Source organism: Gymnoscopelus braueri, assembly GCF_963280865.1.
Source record: "Gymnoscopelus braueri genome assembly, contig: SCAFFOLD_43, whole genome shotgun sequence".
Classification (NCBI taxonomy): Eukaryota; Metazoa; Chordata; class Actinopteri; order Myctophiformes; family Myctophidae; genus Gymnoscopelus; species Gymnoscopelus braueri.
Window position 1 is genome coordinate 498,662 of NW_027660609.1, and position 12,826 is coordinate 511,487.

Consider the following 12,826-nt stretch of genomic DNA (forward strand, 5'->3'; position numbering starts at 1 on the left):
ATACATTGAATTGTATAGGCTGTGTAAGTCTGTGTGTGTGTGTCTCTATCTTATCAATAAACAATAGTAAACCATCTTTGGTGTTCTGTTTCATTACATTGGATACATTGTTTTTGATGGGCCAGAGTGTGGAACAATCCCCGCTGCTCAGGGAGCCTGGGGAAGATAGCTTTAAACTCTTGGCTAAGCATATGTTAAAACCCCGCAAAAAACATAGCAGAGTGTTAAAGGTGTATGTTCACTTAACAAGCGGATTTACCCAGCCTGCAGTAAAGTTCTTATAAAAAACAATGATCTGGAATTCCCTGCCCCAACACCTGCTAAAGTTCAGTTAAACTTCAGAACCATGGACAGCAGCTGCAGCCATCTCTGTGCTAAGTTCAGGGTCTCTCTCTCTCTCTGTGTGTGTCTCCCATATGCTGTGTGTGTGTGTGTGTGTGTGTGTGTGTGTGTGTGTGTGTGTGTGTGTGTGTGTGTGTGTGTGTGTGTGTGTGTGTGTGTGTGTGTGTGTAGTTACATGTCAGAATGTGTTCTGAGGGGTCAGACTCTGAGGGATGGGTTCGTATCCCTCTTATGCCTTTACTTTTTCTCCACTGTGGCATTAAGGTTAAAACGGTTACGTTAATTAAGAAAAACACACTAAGAGCTTAGAGTTAATGTTGTTTATTTTTAATTGATTCAATTATACAGTGAATTACAGCATTGCCACAGAAAGGTCAGATGGGTTGCTCTTGTCCAGTTTGCTCTCTCTGCCTCCAGGAGAAAAATCGCTGCTCTAGTCCAGTTTGCTTTCTCTTCTTCCAGTAGAAAAATCCGAGTAATAATGCGACCAACATAACACCAACAGCAAAAGCAATCAAGCCGGATCTTGCACGCCCTGAGACAGTCTTGGTTCCATTCTCTCCATTCCTTCCACCAACTTCCAGGTCTGGCAGGGGATCGCTCGTAGTTACCTTTTCTCCATTCCTTCCACCCACTTCCGGGATCACAGTGTGTGGCTCAGGAGTGTATACCACTTCCGGGATCACAGTGTGTGGCTCAGGAGTGTATGTGACGTCTGGCAGGGGATTACTAGTAGTTACCACATGCAGCTGTATTGGCACACTGCTGATCATCCCATGAGCATGACACTTGTACTTTCCTGTGTCTGACAACCACACACTGGACAGCTCCATTGACAGGTTAGCAGAGAGGGATGTCCGGTCTTTGTACAATGGATTCAGAAGATCTGTACGCACACTTCCATTATGCAGGACAAACACATACTCTGGTTCAAGGTCAGGTCTGGTCCACTCCACTGTTGTGTAGTCAGCATCAAAAGGTCTCTCAATTTGACAAGGAAGTGTTACATTATCTCCTGCTTTTACCACCATTACGGTAAAATTGAGAGTATGAGAGGACTCCATCCCCTTGTGTTCTCCTATTGCATGTGTGCTCCATAGCATCAGGAAAGTATGGAAATAAACCCAAGTGTACATAACTTCTTGATGAATGAGTTCTTACTCACAAGCAAAAACTTCTCAACTCGCACAATGACCAAAATGACCGTGAATGACCAGGCTTCTTTTCAGCACCAAGAATGTAATTTTACAGTTGCAGTAAATGTTTATATTGCTTTTTTTGGGGGGTTAGGCTCCACCCTCTATACTTCCTTCCTGCCCCACCAATCAGATGCGGGTTCAGAGTGCTGTGTCTGACACAGCCAGAGGCACAGCCCTGCACACACAGTGCTCTTACTCAGCTCATGCTTTAGTCAGAATACCTCAAAACTGTCAAATGAACAACTGAGGGAAGCAACACACACACAAGCACACACATACAAATACACATTCTTTTGCACACACACTTTAGGTGTTCCCCAGTCAAAACGTGGGAATCTTCACCCCTCCCACGAACAGAATAGTGCGACCCTTCTTGCCATCGGTCCGAATCCTAGTGATGAAAAAGAGGAAAGGTACATTGACAATGAACTCCCTAACCCTTGTATCCTTCATACCAAACAGAGTCACTCCAGTAACAGCGGCAGCCACCGTGCCCTCCTCGTCCACCACCACCATGCACTTTTGCTTAGTTGTCCCAATTAAAGGCACACTCAATTTTTCCAAAGCTTCCCCCAGCTTCAGTTCGCATTCCATCCACCACTTGGGCAACACCACTTCATACCGAGAAGCGCATAGGGCTAGGTCAAGGTCCAGGTAGGGCGTTATGTCCGACACGCTGTGCAGCAGTCTTTGTCCTCCTCCTTGTACTCTTCTTCATCATCATCCTCCTCCTCCTCCTCTTCATCATTGTACTTTTCCTCATCTGTGTAATGCTCCTCCTCATCTTGCTCGTATTTCTCTTCCTTCACTGTGCAAAATCCTTCATTATTTACAGCTTGACCAGTGCCTGTCAACGCTATGTGATATTGTGGATCATCTTGTGCAGGTGCTGGCATTAGCTGAGCATGACAATTTTGCTGTGTGCTGGCCTGACTTTGATCATGTTCCTGAGATTTCTGCAGTAGGTCTGCAGCAGGGCCATAAACATGACCAGCTGCTGACAGTTTTAGCCCAACAGTGTTTTGGTTTTTAGCTCTCTCCAAACCAATACGTTGCACACTTTCATTCCAGCGATGAATATTGAACATTACATTTCTGTAGCTTAGGTCCCTGTTGTCTGTGCCCTGATGCCAGAGACTCCATGGCATAACCAGCTCTTTTGACCATGAGCTGCTCCCAGAAACCCTCTTGTTGATGCAGTTGGGAGTCAGGCAGTCACGAACCTGGGGACAAAAGCAGTCGATCCAGGGAAACCGCGCACGGAGGGATCTGGTCAAAGTGGGTCGGTAGCAGCTGTAAATTAATACGTTGCTAGAGCCTGGTCTGACGATCACCAGGTAGCCCAGTGTGTCCTGTGCTTTGCTTGGGTAGGTGATTGCAAACATCAACCAAGTGAGCCATAGCTGGCAGTTGTAGCGTTCCAGTGACTTCTGGTCGACTGCATCATTATTTCTTGTTTTTAGCTCGATCACAAGCGTCTTGCCTGTGAAAGTGTCTTTGCCAACTAAATCTACCTCGGTGCACATGCCCCAGTCTTCATGGATACCTTTGCAGCCTTTTAAGCAACTCAGGTGGTATGTGAGGGCTTCACCTGGTGAGCGTTTTGTTTTCCACTTTGTTTTATCAGGTCTAGGAATGTTTGCCACCATCACACCCCCTGCCTCAGGCTTCACCTGAAGGGCGTCCAGCTGCTTTAGGACCAGCCTAGCTACCAAGCACACCTCGCCCTCTGTTTTCTTACCATTGAATACGTCCTTGCAGTCCCGATCCACTGCAGAACCTACCGCCGCTGACATATTTAGCTTGTTCCATACTCTCTCTGTATTGTATTGCGTAAGCTTGTGCACCCTCAATCGTGCATGTAGCTCCTTTTGGTACCTCAGCACCTTTTCCCCTTCAACTTTGAAAAATCTTGTCATGTATTCTGGCAACCACGACAACTGGCTGTCCCGGTGAGTGTGTAGCCTGGCAATCGCACACCTGTATATCTCCTCTGTGATCATGTTGACATGCTTACGAGGCCTATCCTTCTTAAGACGGTAGAAATTGTACACCTCGTTAAGCTGGCTTGTTATGCCGGAGACAATATACCAGCGGTAATGGTCAATCGACCTGGCGAACAAGAGAAAGTTGCGTTTCATCCTTTCGGGTTTTTTCTTAAGTGACATGCAATGTTTTGAAAAGGTATCTGAGTTTTTCCTCTCCCTATTCCTCTCCCACCGATCTGGGATCTTCCTCATCATGAACTCAATGACAGGTTCTGCTGGAATCATCTTATTAAATGTTTTTGAGATGCTCAATGCAGCACTATTAGTGATAAGTCTGTCACAAGCATAGCAACCATGTTGAAATACAACAGGAAAGACAATGGTGGATTACTACACAAGCTGCCGAATCTCAAAAACAAATTCAAAGACACTAGACTTGCAGCTCTGCAGAGTATGAGCAAGTTCAAAGGTAATTTGGCCGTAACTCTCGAAATCATCAGAACCCTAGTTGTTTGCTTCCTGGTTCTGCCAAACAACGTGCTGTACCTGCTTGACAACGCCCAGGGTACCGCACCAAGGTTCCACCATTTTGGTTGCACCCAAGACACAAGCAATAGCAGAGGAGATGAAGGCCTCTACGGGAAAGTCTACCTGAGAAGCGGCATATGCCTGGTAGTGCTGGGCTGTTTATCGCTTGTTGTCTGCCTCGTTAGCAGCTACTTCTCCGGAACAAGCAAGTGGAAGCTCGCGAACAGGCAAGGGCTCAGCAAGAGCATAACCGACGGAAAAAGCACCCTGCTTGTTTTGGTCTGCCTGGCAATAGGCAACGTGGAACTAGTCTTGGCCGTGGTGGCAGGTTGCATGGAACTTCTGTACAGACCCCTTGTCACCTCTCTCACCAGGTGGCAGAGTCTGGAGACTTCTATTGCTGTAATGAACGTTGTGGTTGTAATTAGTCACTCCTGTGGTACCCTGATGACCATCAGAACCATACTTAGGAACAAGAATGAGCTGGAACTGCGTGACTTGACTTGTGAAAACTACTTGCCAACCCCATTGCAGCAGAATTTTTCCAGCAGGTACCCAAGCCATACACCTCAATCTGGAATGCTGATCCACTCTGACTCCGTCTCAGCCACGAATCCTAGGCAAAGCTATTTCAATGCACATGAATCGGGGTTGATGTACCGCTCAGACTTGTCCTCAACCATGACCCCTAGACAGCAGTAGGAACATGGTGGAACAGATTTTTTTTTCAAAAAAGAAACATCCTCTTCTTGAGCATAAGAAAGTAGCACAAGCAAAAAATGCAAAACCCTGAACCTTCCTTGTGAGACAAACACACATACTGATAGGTGCGCAAAGGTCACTCCCTATCTATGCATGTGATACTTTTTAGGTGCTTCAACCTTGTTTTGTCAAGATTTTCTTTACTGTATCTATTTTTTGTTATTATTTTGAGTTGATAAAATAAATAACAAAGAAAACATCATTCACCTTGTGCCTGTTTCTTTTGTTGGTGTGTTTATTTCTCACAAGTACAGACATTTGATATCATCACAAACAGTTACATGCCATATCAACCCATACCAATGAAATAAATGAACATACAAAGAAAAAAATCTAGCCACTGCCACGATCTGGTAGTCCTGTTCCTTTTTTTTATGAAAACAAGCCAGGCCACACTGATGATGATGAAGATGATGAGGGTGATGATAACATATGCCTTTCTGTTTTACTCCTCTCACTGGTTAAGAATGAAGTCATCCATTTTTCATCAGTCAGAGTCTGAATCTTTCCTATTGCTTTTATAGCATGGGGAAAAAGACCTTTTAGCTTGCTGTTGATATTGTGTCCACTCTACATTTTCCGGTTGTTCTTGCGGATGCTGTTTTGAACTCAACAGGCTCCCTCCCGGTTCAAGGCATTGGATCTTGCGGTCCTGCCTGTAAAATGCACGTGGATCATTTGAATCATTTCGTTGATAACAACGCTGGTGCTGTAGCTGCTGATCTGTGTGGGGTGGAGCAGAAGGGTAGACTGTGTGGGATGGAGCTGAGGGGTAGGAACCCAAACAATTGTGTGACAGCCAAGCTGCTGGAATGTCTTTCAAAGTATGGTACGTACTGGGAATGCAACATTGCTTCCGGGAGCTAATCAAAACAGACATACAGTAGCGGAAAAGCAGATACACATAGTAACGTTTCAGCTTGCGCTGGTCCATGCTGATCGTTGCTGGGATAGCTGTGATAACCTCGTTTGCAGCTCTGCAATCCATTTGGTGGACTTGTATTAAGTCATCCATTCTCACAAGTTGGGATTCAACTCTCCTCCACATTTTCCGCAGGTGTTCCAATGTTGACTGCTCACTGCCGTTGCTGCACAAGTTCAGCTTCAGGCCCACTGCGGGAGATCCAGCCACGATGAGGAGCTCAAACAATTCCAAAGAGGCATCATGTGACAGCTCCAGCTCCTGCCTTTTCAGACTCAACATTATTTAACACTTTGTTTGAACCAGGGGCTTCACAATTTGCATCACAGCGAGCAGTAAATACTCCAGTTTAAAACATGGGCACAAATTACTCTGAACGGCTGAGAGATTTGGCGAAGAAGCACTCCTTGTGGTACATGAGTACCTTTGTAGCTGATAACCTTTCTGGGCTGCTCTCATTCATGCGTCCCACTCACCCTGTAAGCCCATGCCAGCCCTTAGTGTCTGGCATGAACATTGAGGAGCGGCTCAAACATTTACTAGTGGAAAATGAGCTTCTCAACATTGTGGTGATCATCAACATTGGAGAGAATAAACTAAAATTAAAAAACAAGAGCAAGTGGGTTGTGGTAATGATCCGACGCAAAGAGGAGGACGGTGAGCCTGACACAGTGATCCTGTTCTCTGTGATTAGCATTTGCAAGAAGCGACACAATACCAGAGGGGAGCTCCTGATTGAACAGTGCCAGCTTGTTGCCAAAAACCCGCTGGATATGTTATACAGAACTTTTTATGCAGGTGAGCGCGAGTGCACGGTGCCTGAGATCCAATACGAGGACCGACCCCTGATCGAGGGTTTCAATCCGTCCAGCTACATGCAAGAGAAAGGCGTTTGGCCTCCAGGCCCTTTAGTGGACAGATTTGGTAGAAGATACATAGACAAGCGGGAAGAAGAAGGAAGCATTACCAATCTGTTACCAGGACAATGGACACTGCTGACAGATGTCACACCTTGCACTGGTAATCAAGACAGCCTTGACCTCATTACTTTGACTGAGGATGGCAATAATGTGCTAGGCAGGGGTGGATTTGGTGTCACGATTGCCTTGGGGGACAATGTCGTTGCAAAAACAGCCCTTCACCCAGAGTTTGCAGACTCATCAGTGCCAATGATCAGGAATAGGTTCCTGATGTACGCTCATTTAGCGTGCCAGATGGAGGAACTGCTTTTGGCCTCCTCCATGAGGCACCCAAACGTGGTGACAACACTGGGTGGCTACTGGTGTGACGGAGCCGAGTTCACTCTAGGCGGCAGGGCTGTGATCCTCATGGAACGAGCCTTGTGGACACTGCAGGAGTTCACCAGTTTTATGGGTAATTCGGTGAGCAAGGTGATGCTTATGGTTGAACTTGACACGCTCTTTGGCCTCAAGTATCTTCGCTCTAGATCTGTGCAGCATAGGGACATAACAAGCAAGAACATACTGGTTTCAGAGTGCAATGTTCGGGGACCATTCCCTGTGGTGTTTAAACTCAGTGACTTTGGCACCTCCAGCACATTCAACACGCCAGACCAGCACAAAGGCAACCTGATCAACATGCCACCCGAGATGCTGTGGTGTTCCGACTACAGTTTTGGAAGCGACATGTTCAGTTGGTACTGTGTAATGTGGGAATGCAGGTTCTCAGAGTTCCTATTCTCTCATCATTCCAACCCAGCAAACAGGGGCAACTTCTGCATTAAAACGTATGCAGAATCACTTACGGCTATGCTGGGCTGTTACAAACCTGATGACCCAGCCTTCCTTGAGAAGTATACTATGAAGGCCTTCGGCGCTGCAGAGCTAATCAGGAAATATGGTGAAAAAAGACCTTTGTTGAATGACGTCAGGAACTCCTTCCAAAAGAAACTCAAAAATCTCAGTTCCACCCCAAACCAGCTACAGGAGTTTGTCAACATAGGTCTGGTGTGCATCAGCCTGTACCCGCAGGAGCGGTACACGCCCGCAAAGCTGCTCTCCACGTCTAGGTACAGTTGTGCATTGTGCGACATCGGGAATACAACGTCCCCTGCATCACATTACCAGATACCTGTGTCAGTGAAAATTGGCCCTTACAGAACCACAGACGTGGTAGTAGCCAATGAGCTAAGATCGAATATCAAACCCTCAGCAGCTGAAGTGTCCGTGCCACGCCACATGGCAAAATTCCAGCACCACGATTTGGAGTTTGGAGCAAAGTACGACCAAACAAACAAGACTCACTATGGACTAGATACACTTAGGTTGGCACCTGATCACATTCAGCCAGAGATCTGGTACAAAAACAAGGTGGATGTGCTCTATGACAACGGGAGAAAACTGCGCGAACGTTTCCCAGGGAAGAAGCGAAAACCTGAAGGTGAGCATGCAGTTCGGGAAAGGAAGCTACAGCCAAGGCAGTCCACATCACTTAAGTTATGTAGCAGTGATGTCCAGACGTGTCCAGGACCCAGCGGGCTCCAGAGGGAGCTTATCAAACACAGCAAGCCAGTGGATTGTTGTGAAACTCGCGCGCAAGAACAGAAGCTGCCCGAGGTGTTAGGGGCTGACTCCATCTTGGCTTCCAAGGCTTTAGTGGCAGCCCAGAATGTGGTCAGGGAAACCATGGAAGGTGTAACCATATTCATCATTAGGAAGACCAAAGGTGAGGTGCCAATCAGATGTGTCACTCTTGCTTCATGTCAAGATGGTGACATAGCCATGTTTAAGCGTAATTTGGTTCAGTTGTCGCAAACTGTTGTAGCCAAAAAGCCAGAGATCTTCCATGGTCCCATAAATGAAATGGTATCCTGTAGCAGCGCAAGTGGTATAATGCTGTTTCAGTATGCACAGCTACTACCCAATGAAAGTACATTGAGAGATTACAAAGTGAGGTCTGAAGGGATAATGACTCAGCTGTTGTTGACTCTTCAGGCTGCGGCACAAGCAGGCCTGCTTCCGACCAAGGAGCTGCTACCTTTAGACATCTTGATCAGTGAACATGCCACAACGATTGATCTTGTGAGATACTTGGCCAGAAACTTCCGATGCACTGAAGAGCTTCTGAGCCAACCTAGGTGCCACTGTACCTGGCTCCAGGACTTTGTCACTACCGTGTCACGTACCCTGATGCCCGATGCTTCAGCATTGCACAGTGGCTTGAGAGACACATCCATGTCCGCGCAGGATTTCCTGACATGGGCCCTGACCACTGTTAGTCCTAACAAGCAGCTCGCAGAACGCATAACTCCCAGATTAAACAACCCTGGGTCTAGAAAGTTGAGTTTCAGGGATTATAGCTATGGAGCAGGTTGGCTCACAAAAAATGGTGAACCAGCATTCTCGATGAGGCAGCTGGAGGTTTTTACCGCTAACTGTCCGCCTGTTCATATGTTCGGGATCCAGGATACCGACTCTAACCCAAAGCAGTTTGAAGAGATAGCACGGAACATCGTGTTGACCATGAGGAGGTGTAACTTTCACTTTGAACACAAAGTGGTCACCACAGTGACCAACCTTATCCGCAGCGTGATCACTCTCTCAGAGGGCGCACTTGAACATGTGCCGCATGTAACCACTGTGCAGGTTCAAATCGATGAGCACAGGACCTACTATGCACACGCAGCAACTATGACATTGGTGACCAAACGCAAGTGGGCGCCACTGATCATGTATAGAAAGAATTTAAGGGTTTTCCCTGAACCAATGCTAAACTACACGTACTACAGTGTGAACGTGGTATTTGTGCAACTAGCAGCACATGGTGTGGAGAAAAGTGTCACGAACCTGTTCAAGAATATGCAATGTTGGTCATTCACAGATTGCTAACTTAAATAAAGAAAGTACATACCACATGAAATTTGTATTTTGTTTATTTGTATTATTATAATAAACTCTTCGTGACATGTTTTCAGCTCGAACTGAGCTCGATGCTGCTACCCAAAGCAGTACCCAATGCTCTCCTCCACCTTCTGACAGCGACTGTTTGCTTTCTCTTCTTCCAGTAGAGCAATCCCAGTAATAATGCCAGCAATAATGCCAGCAACATAACAGCAATCAAGCAGCATCTTGCACTGTCTGGCAGGGGATCGCTCTTAGATCCCAAATCTCTGGTTCTCCCACCAGGTTCCGGCATGTCAATGCTTGTCTCATCATCTTGTCTTACAACATCTTTTACTTTTACCAGCATGGGGTGAGAGGACTCCTTCACCTTATGTTCTCCCCATGTGTACATAACTGAAATGAATTAATGAGTTCTTACTCAAAAGCAAAAACTTCTTAGGTCTCACACTGACCAAAATGACTTTGAATGACCAGGCTTCTTTTAAGCACCAAGTTTTATGATGTTACAGTTACAGTAAATGTTTATATTGTTTAATGATAATAATGCTAAGTTCAGGGTCTCTCTCTCTCTCTCTCTCTCTCTCTCTCTCTCTCTCTCTCTCTCTCTCTCTCTCTCTCTCTCTCTCTCTCTCTCTTAGATGGTGTCTCAACAAACTTAACATCCAGATATGGGAGGTGCATTCCTCTTTTTGTCAGCCATAACTCAAACACCTCAAATGAACTCCGTTTGACCTGATATCACTTTGTCAGGATAACTCAAACTGAAACACTCAAACTCAAAATGAACTTTGTGGGGGCCTCTCCCACACTCCCATTTGATGGCTAAATCAATTATGAAGGTTCATACAAAGGACTGTTTTTATTGCAGTCACAGTAATATTCAGGCATAACAGATAAGAACTCTTCCTGTCTTCTCTCACACACACACACACACACACACACACACACACACACACACACACACACACACACACACACACACACACACACACACACACACACACACACACACACACACACACACACACACACACACACACACACACACACACACCAAAGTGTTGTGTCAAATGAGAGTTTGACCTGACATGCAGTAAAGTGTGGACCTTGTGTGAGCAGGTCCAACTTATAAAAAACAAAGATCAAAAGTCATTTATTTGTTGATACACCAGAATTACCAGACAAACTGAGTAATAGACAAAAATATTTTTTTAAATATTTATTTATTCAATTAGTTATTTATTTTTCATGCAGTTTATGTGGATTGTGTTCTTGTTCACGCTTTTATTTTTTTTCTCTTGCCACTTGAAGTTCAAGTCCCTTGGGAGGCCTCAGCACTTTTAAATGAAATAAAATGAGAACTTTTGGGCAGAAAATGTTGTGTGTTGTGGGGAGTATTTTCTTTATTAACTTATTAACTTTTTTAGATTAAATGGGTTAGTAGTACAACAACAAAACTGGTTGTAAATACTATATTTGTGAACTATTGTGTATTATTTATGTGAAGCCCCTGTGGGGGTCAAAGCAGGTCTGTGTCATTTTCCTGTATGGTTCTCTTAATTCTGAGTAGCATGGTAGTGAGCCACTTGTCCAGTCTGGAGATATCGTCAAATTCCTTCACCGAATCGGTATACATGTCCACATTTTGTTCCTCAAAGGCATCTAGAAGTTTCTTCAACAGCTTGCATTCTCGAGAACGTGAAAAGGGTGGAAACATTTCTTCGTACTTCTGTACCGCAAGTTTTGCATTCAGCATATGTACACAGAAGTGACAGAGCGCTGCTTTGAAGAAGTGGTCCTTTGCCATGCAATAAGGCAGTGTGCTTTCAATTGCATGGGTTCCAAGTCGTTCATACATCTCAATGGCTTTTGGGTACTGCTCCAGCTGAGCTGCATAGGTTGCAACCTTGATAAGGCACTTGTTAGCACTGCGGGTGTAACCTTCTCCCTTGTAATAGTCTGCTGCCTGTTCATAATGACCAATAGCCTTATCAATATCAACCAGCTCGGTCTCATATATTTCAGCAATTGAGATGTGATTTATGGCTGCATGGGTGAACCTCCCTATGTCAGTGTATGCCTCAATAGCTTGGGTCAAACAGGTTATCCCCTTTTTTGGATCTGTTTCTTTGAAGACATATGCAGCATCTAAAAAGTTAGCTGCTGCATCATGTTTTCTCTGCATTTGTAGGTGATGAAAGGCAGCTTGCAAAAACTCATTACCTTTCTTTTCCTTCTTGAACATATTTGTTGTCAAGGCCTCTTCCCTTGTAAATTAGCTGCAGAACATGTTTGAGAGAAGCAACTGTCATGTTACAACTGTCATGTTAATACTGTTTGTTTGTGTGTGTGTGTGTGTGTGTGTGTGTGTGTGTGTGTGTGTGTGTGTGTGTGTGTGTGTGTGTGTGTGTGTGTGTGTGTGTGTGTGTGTGTGTGTGTGTGTGTGTGTGTGTGTGTGTTTTGTTCTTCTTTATTTTAGCTAAGACATTTGAAATGAGTTCATCATTTCAATTACACTGTGTAGATTCTCATCAAACTCAGTTGGAATCATCTCTTCCACTTGAATTGAGCTGTCTAGCTTCTCAGCAAGCACAGTCCGAATCCCGTTTTCATGCTGATTTTGCTCCCGTACATTTTCCAGCCAACACACTGTGCCATACCACAAATTGTAAACTTCATCCTTGAATGCATTCACGGATTTTGCTACGGGGCCAGGCTGTGAGAGACCGGCATGGGTGCTATGTGAACAGGTATCTATCGGTCCCAGGTAGACAAATGGCAACTCGGGGGGGGTCCCGGCTCCCTCTTGGGAGTCTGGAACCTTTACCATGACAGTATCAGACTCTTCTCTGCTCTTTGCTAGCCAAGCATCCCTGCTTTCCAGTGCACTCGTGATGTTTCCCGGTATCCTATCAAGCGCCTTTGCGTATGGCAGTTGGATTTCCAGCTCGGAGCCATACAGTTCAGCGAAACATGCTATAGTATAGTCGGTGAGGAACTTGCCAAAAGCCATATTCAGAGCTTCAAGTAGGATACGTCTATTGAAACACTTCACTTCATAATTCCCATTGTGCTCTGACAGATAGAGCATATCGAGCAGTTGTTTATCTGCCTTGGAGCCATTGGATAAAATGTTACAGCGTACAGGCTTAGACAGCTGTAATGCGGCCAAATACACAAGCACATACCATGCAGCATAGTAGAACAGGCCTGATACAGTGA

At 45.3% G+C, this 12,826-nt stretch overlaps 1 protein-coding gene across 1 annotated transcript; it reads right to left on the reverse strand.

Moving 5' to 3' along the window:
- Nucleotides 1–11,123: 11,123 nt before the first annotated feature.
- LOC308081387 (alpha-soluble NSF attachment protein-like) lies at nt 11,124–11,849 on the reverse strand (the record flags this gene model as incomplete). The annotated part of the gene is made up of 1 exon (XM_080457761.1): nt 11,124–11,849. One exon carries the CDS (start codon nt 11,847–11,849, stop codon nt 11,124–11,126), a length of 726 nt encoding a protein of 241 aa, XP_080313887.1.
- Nucleotides 11,850–12,826: the final 977 nt, after the last annotated feature.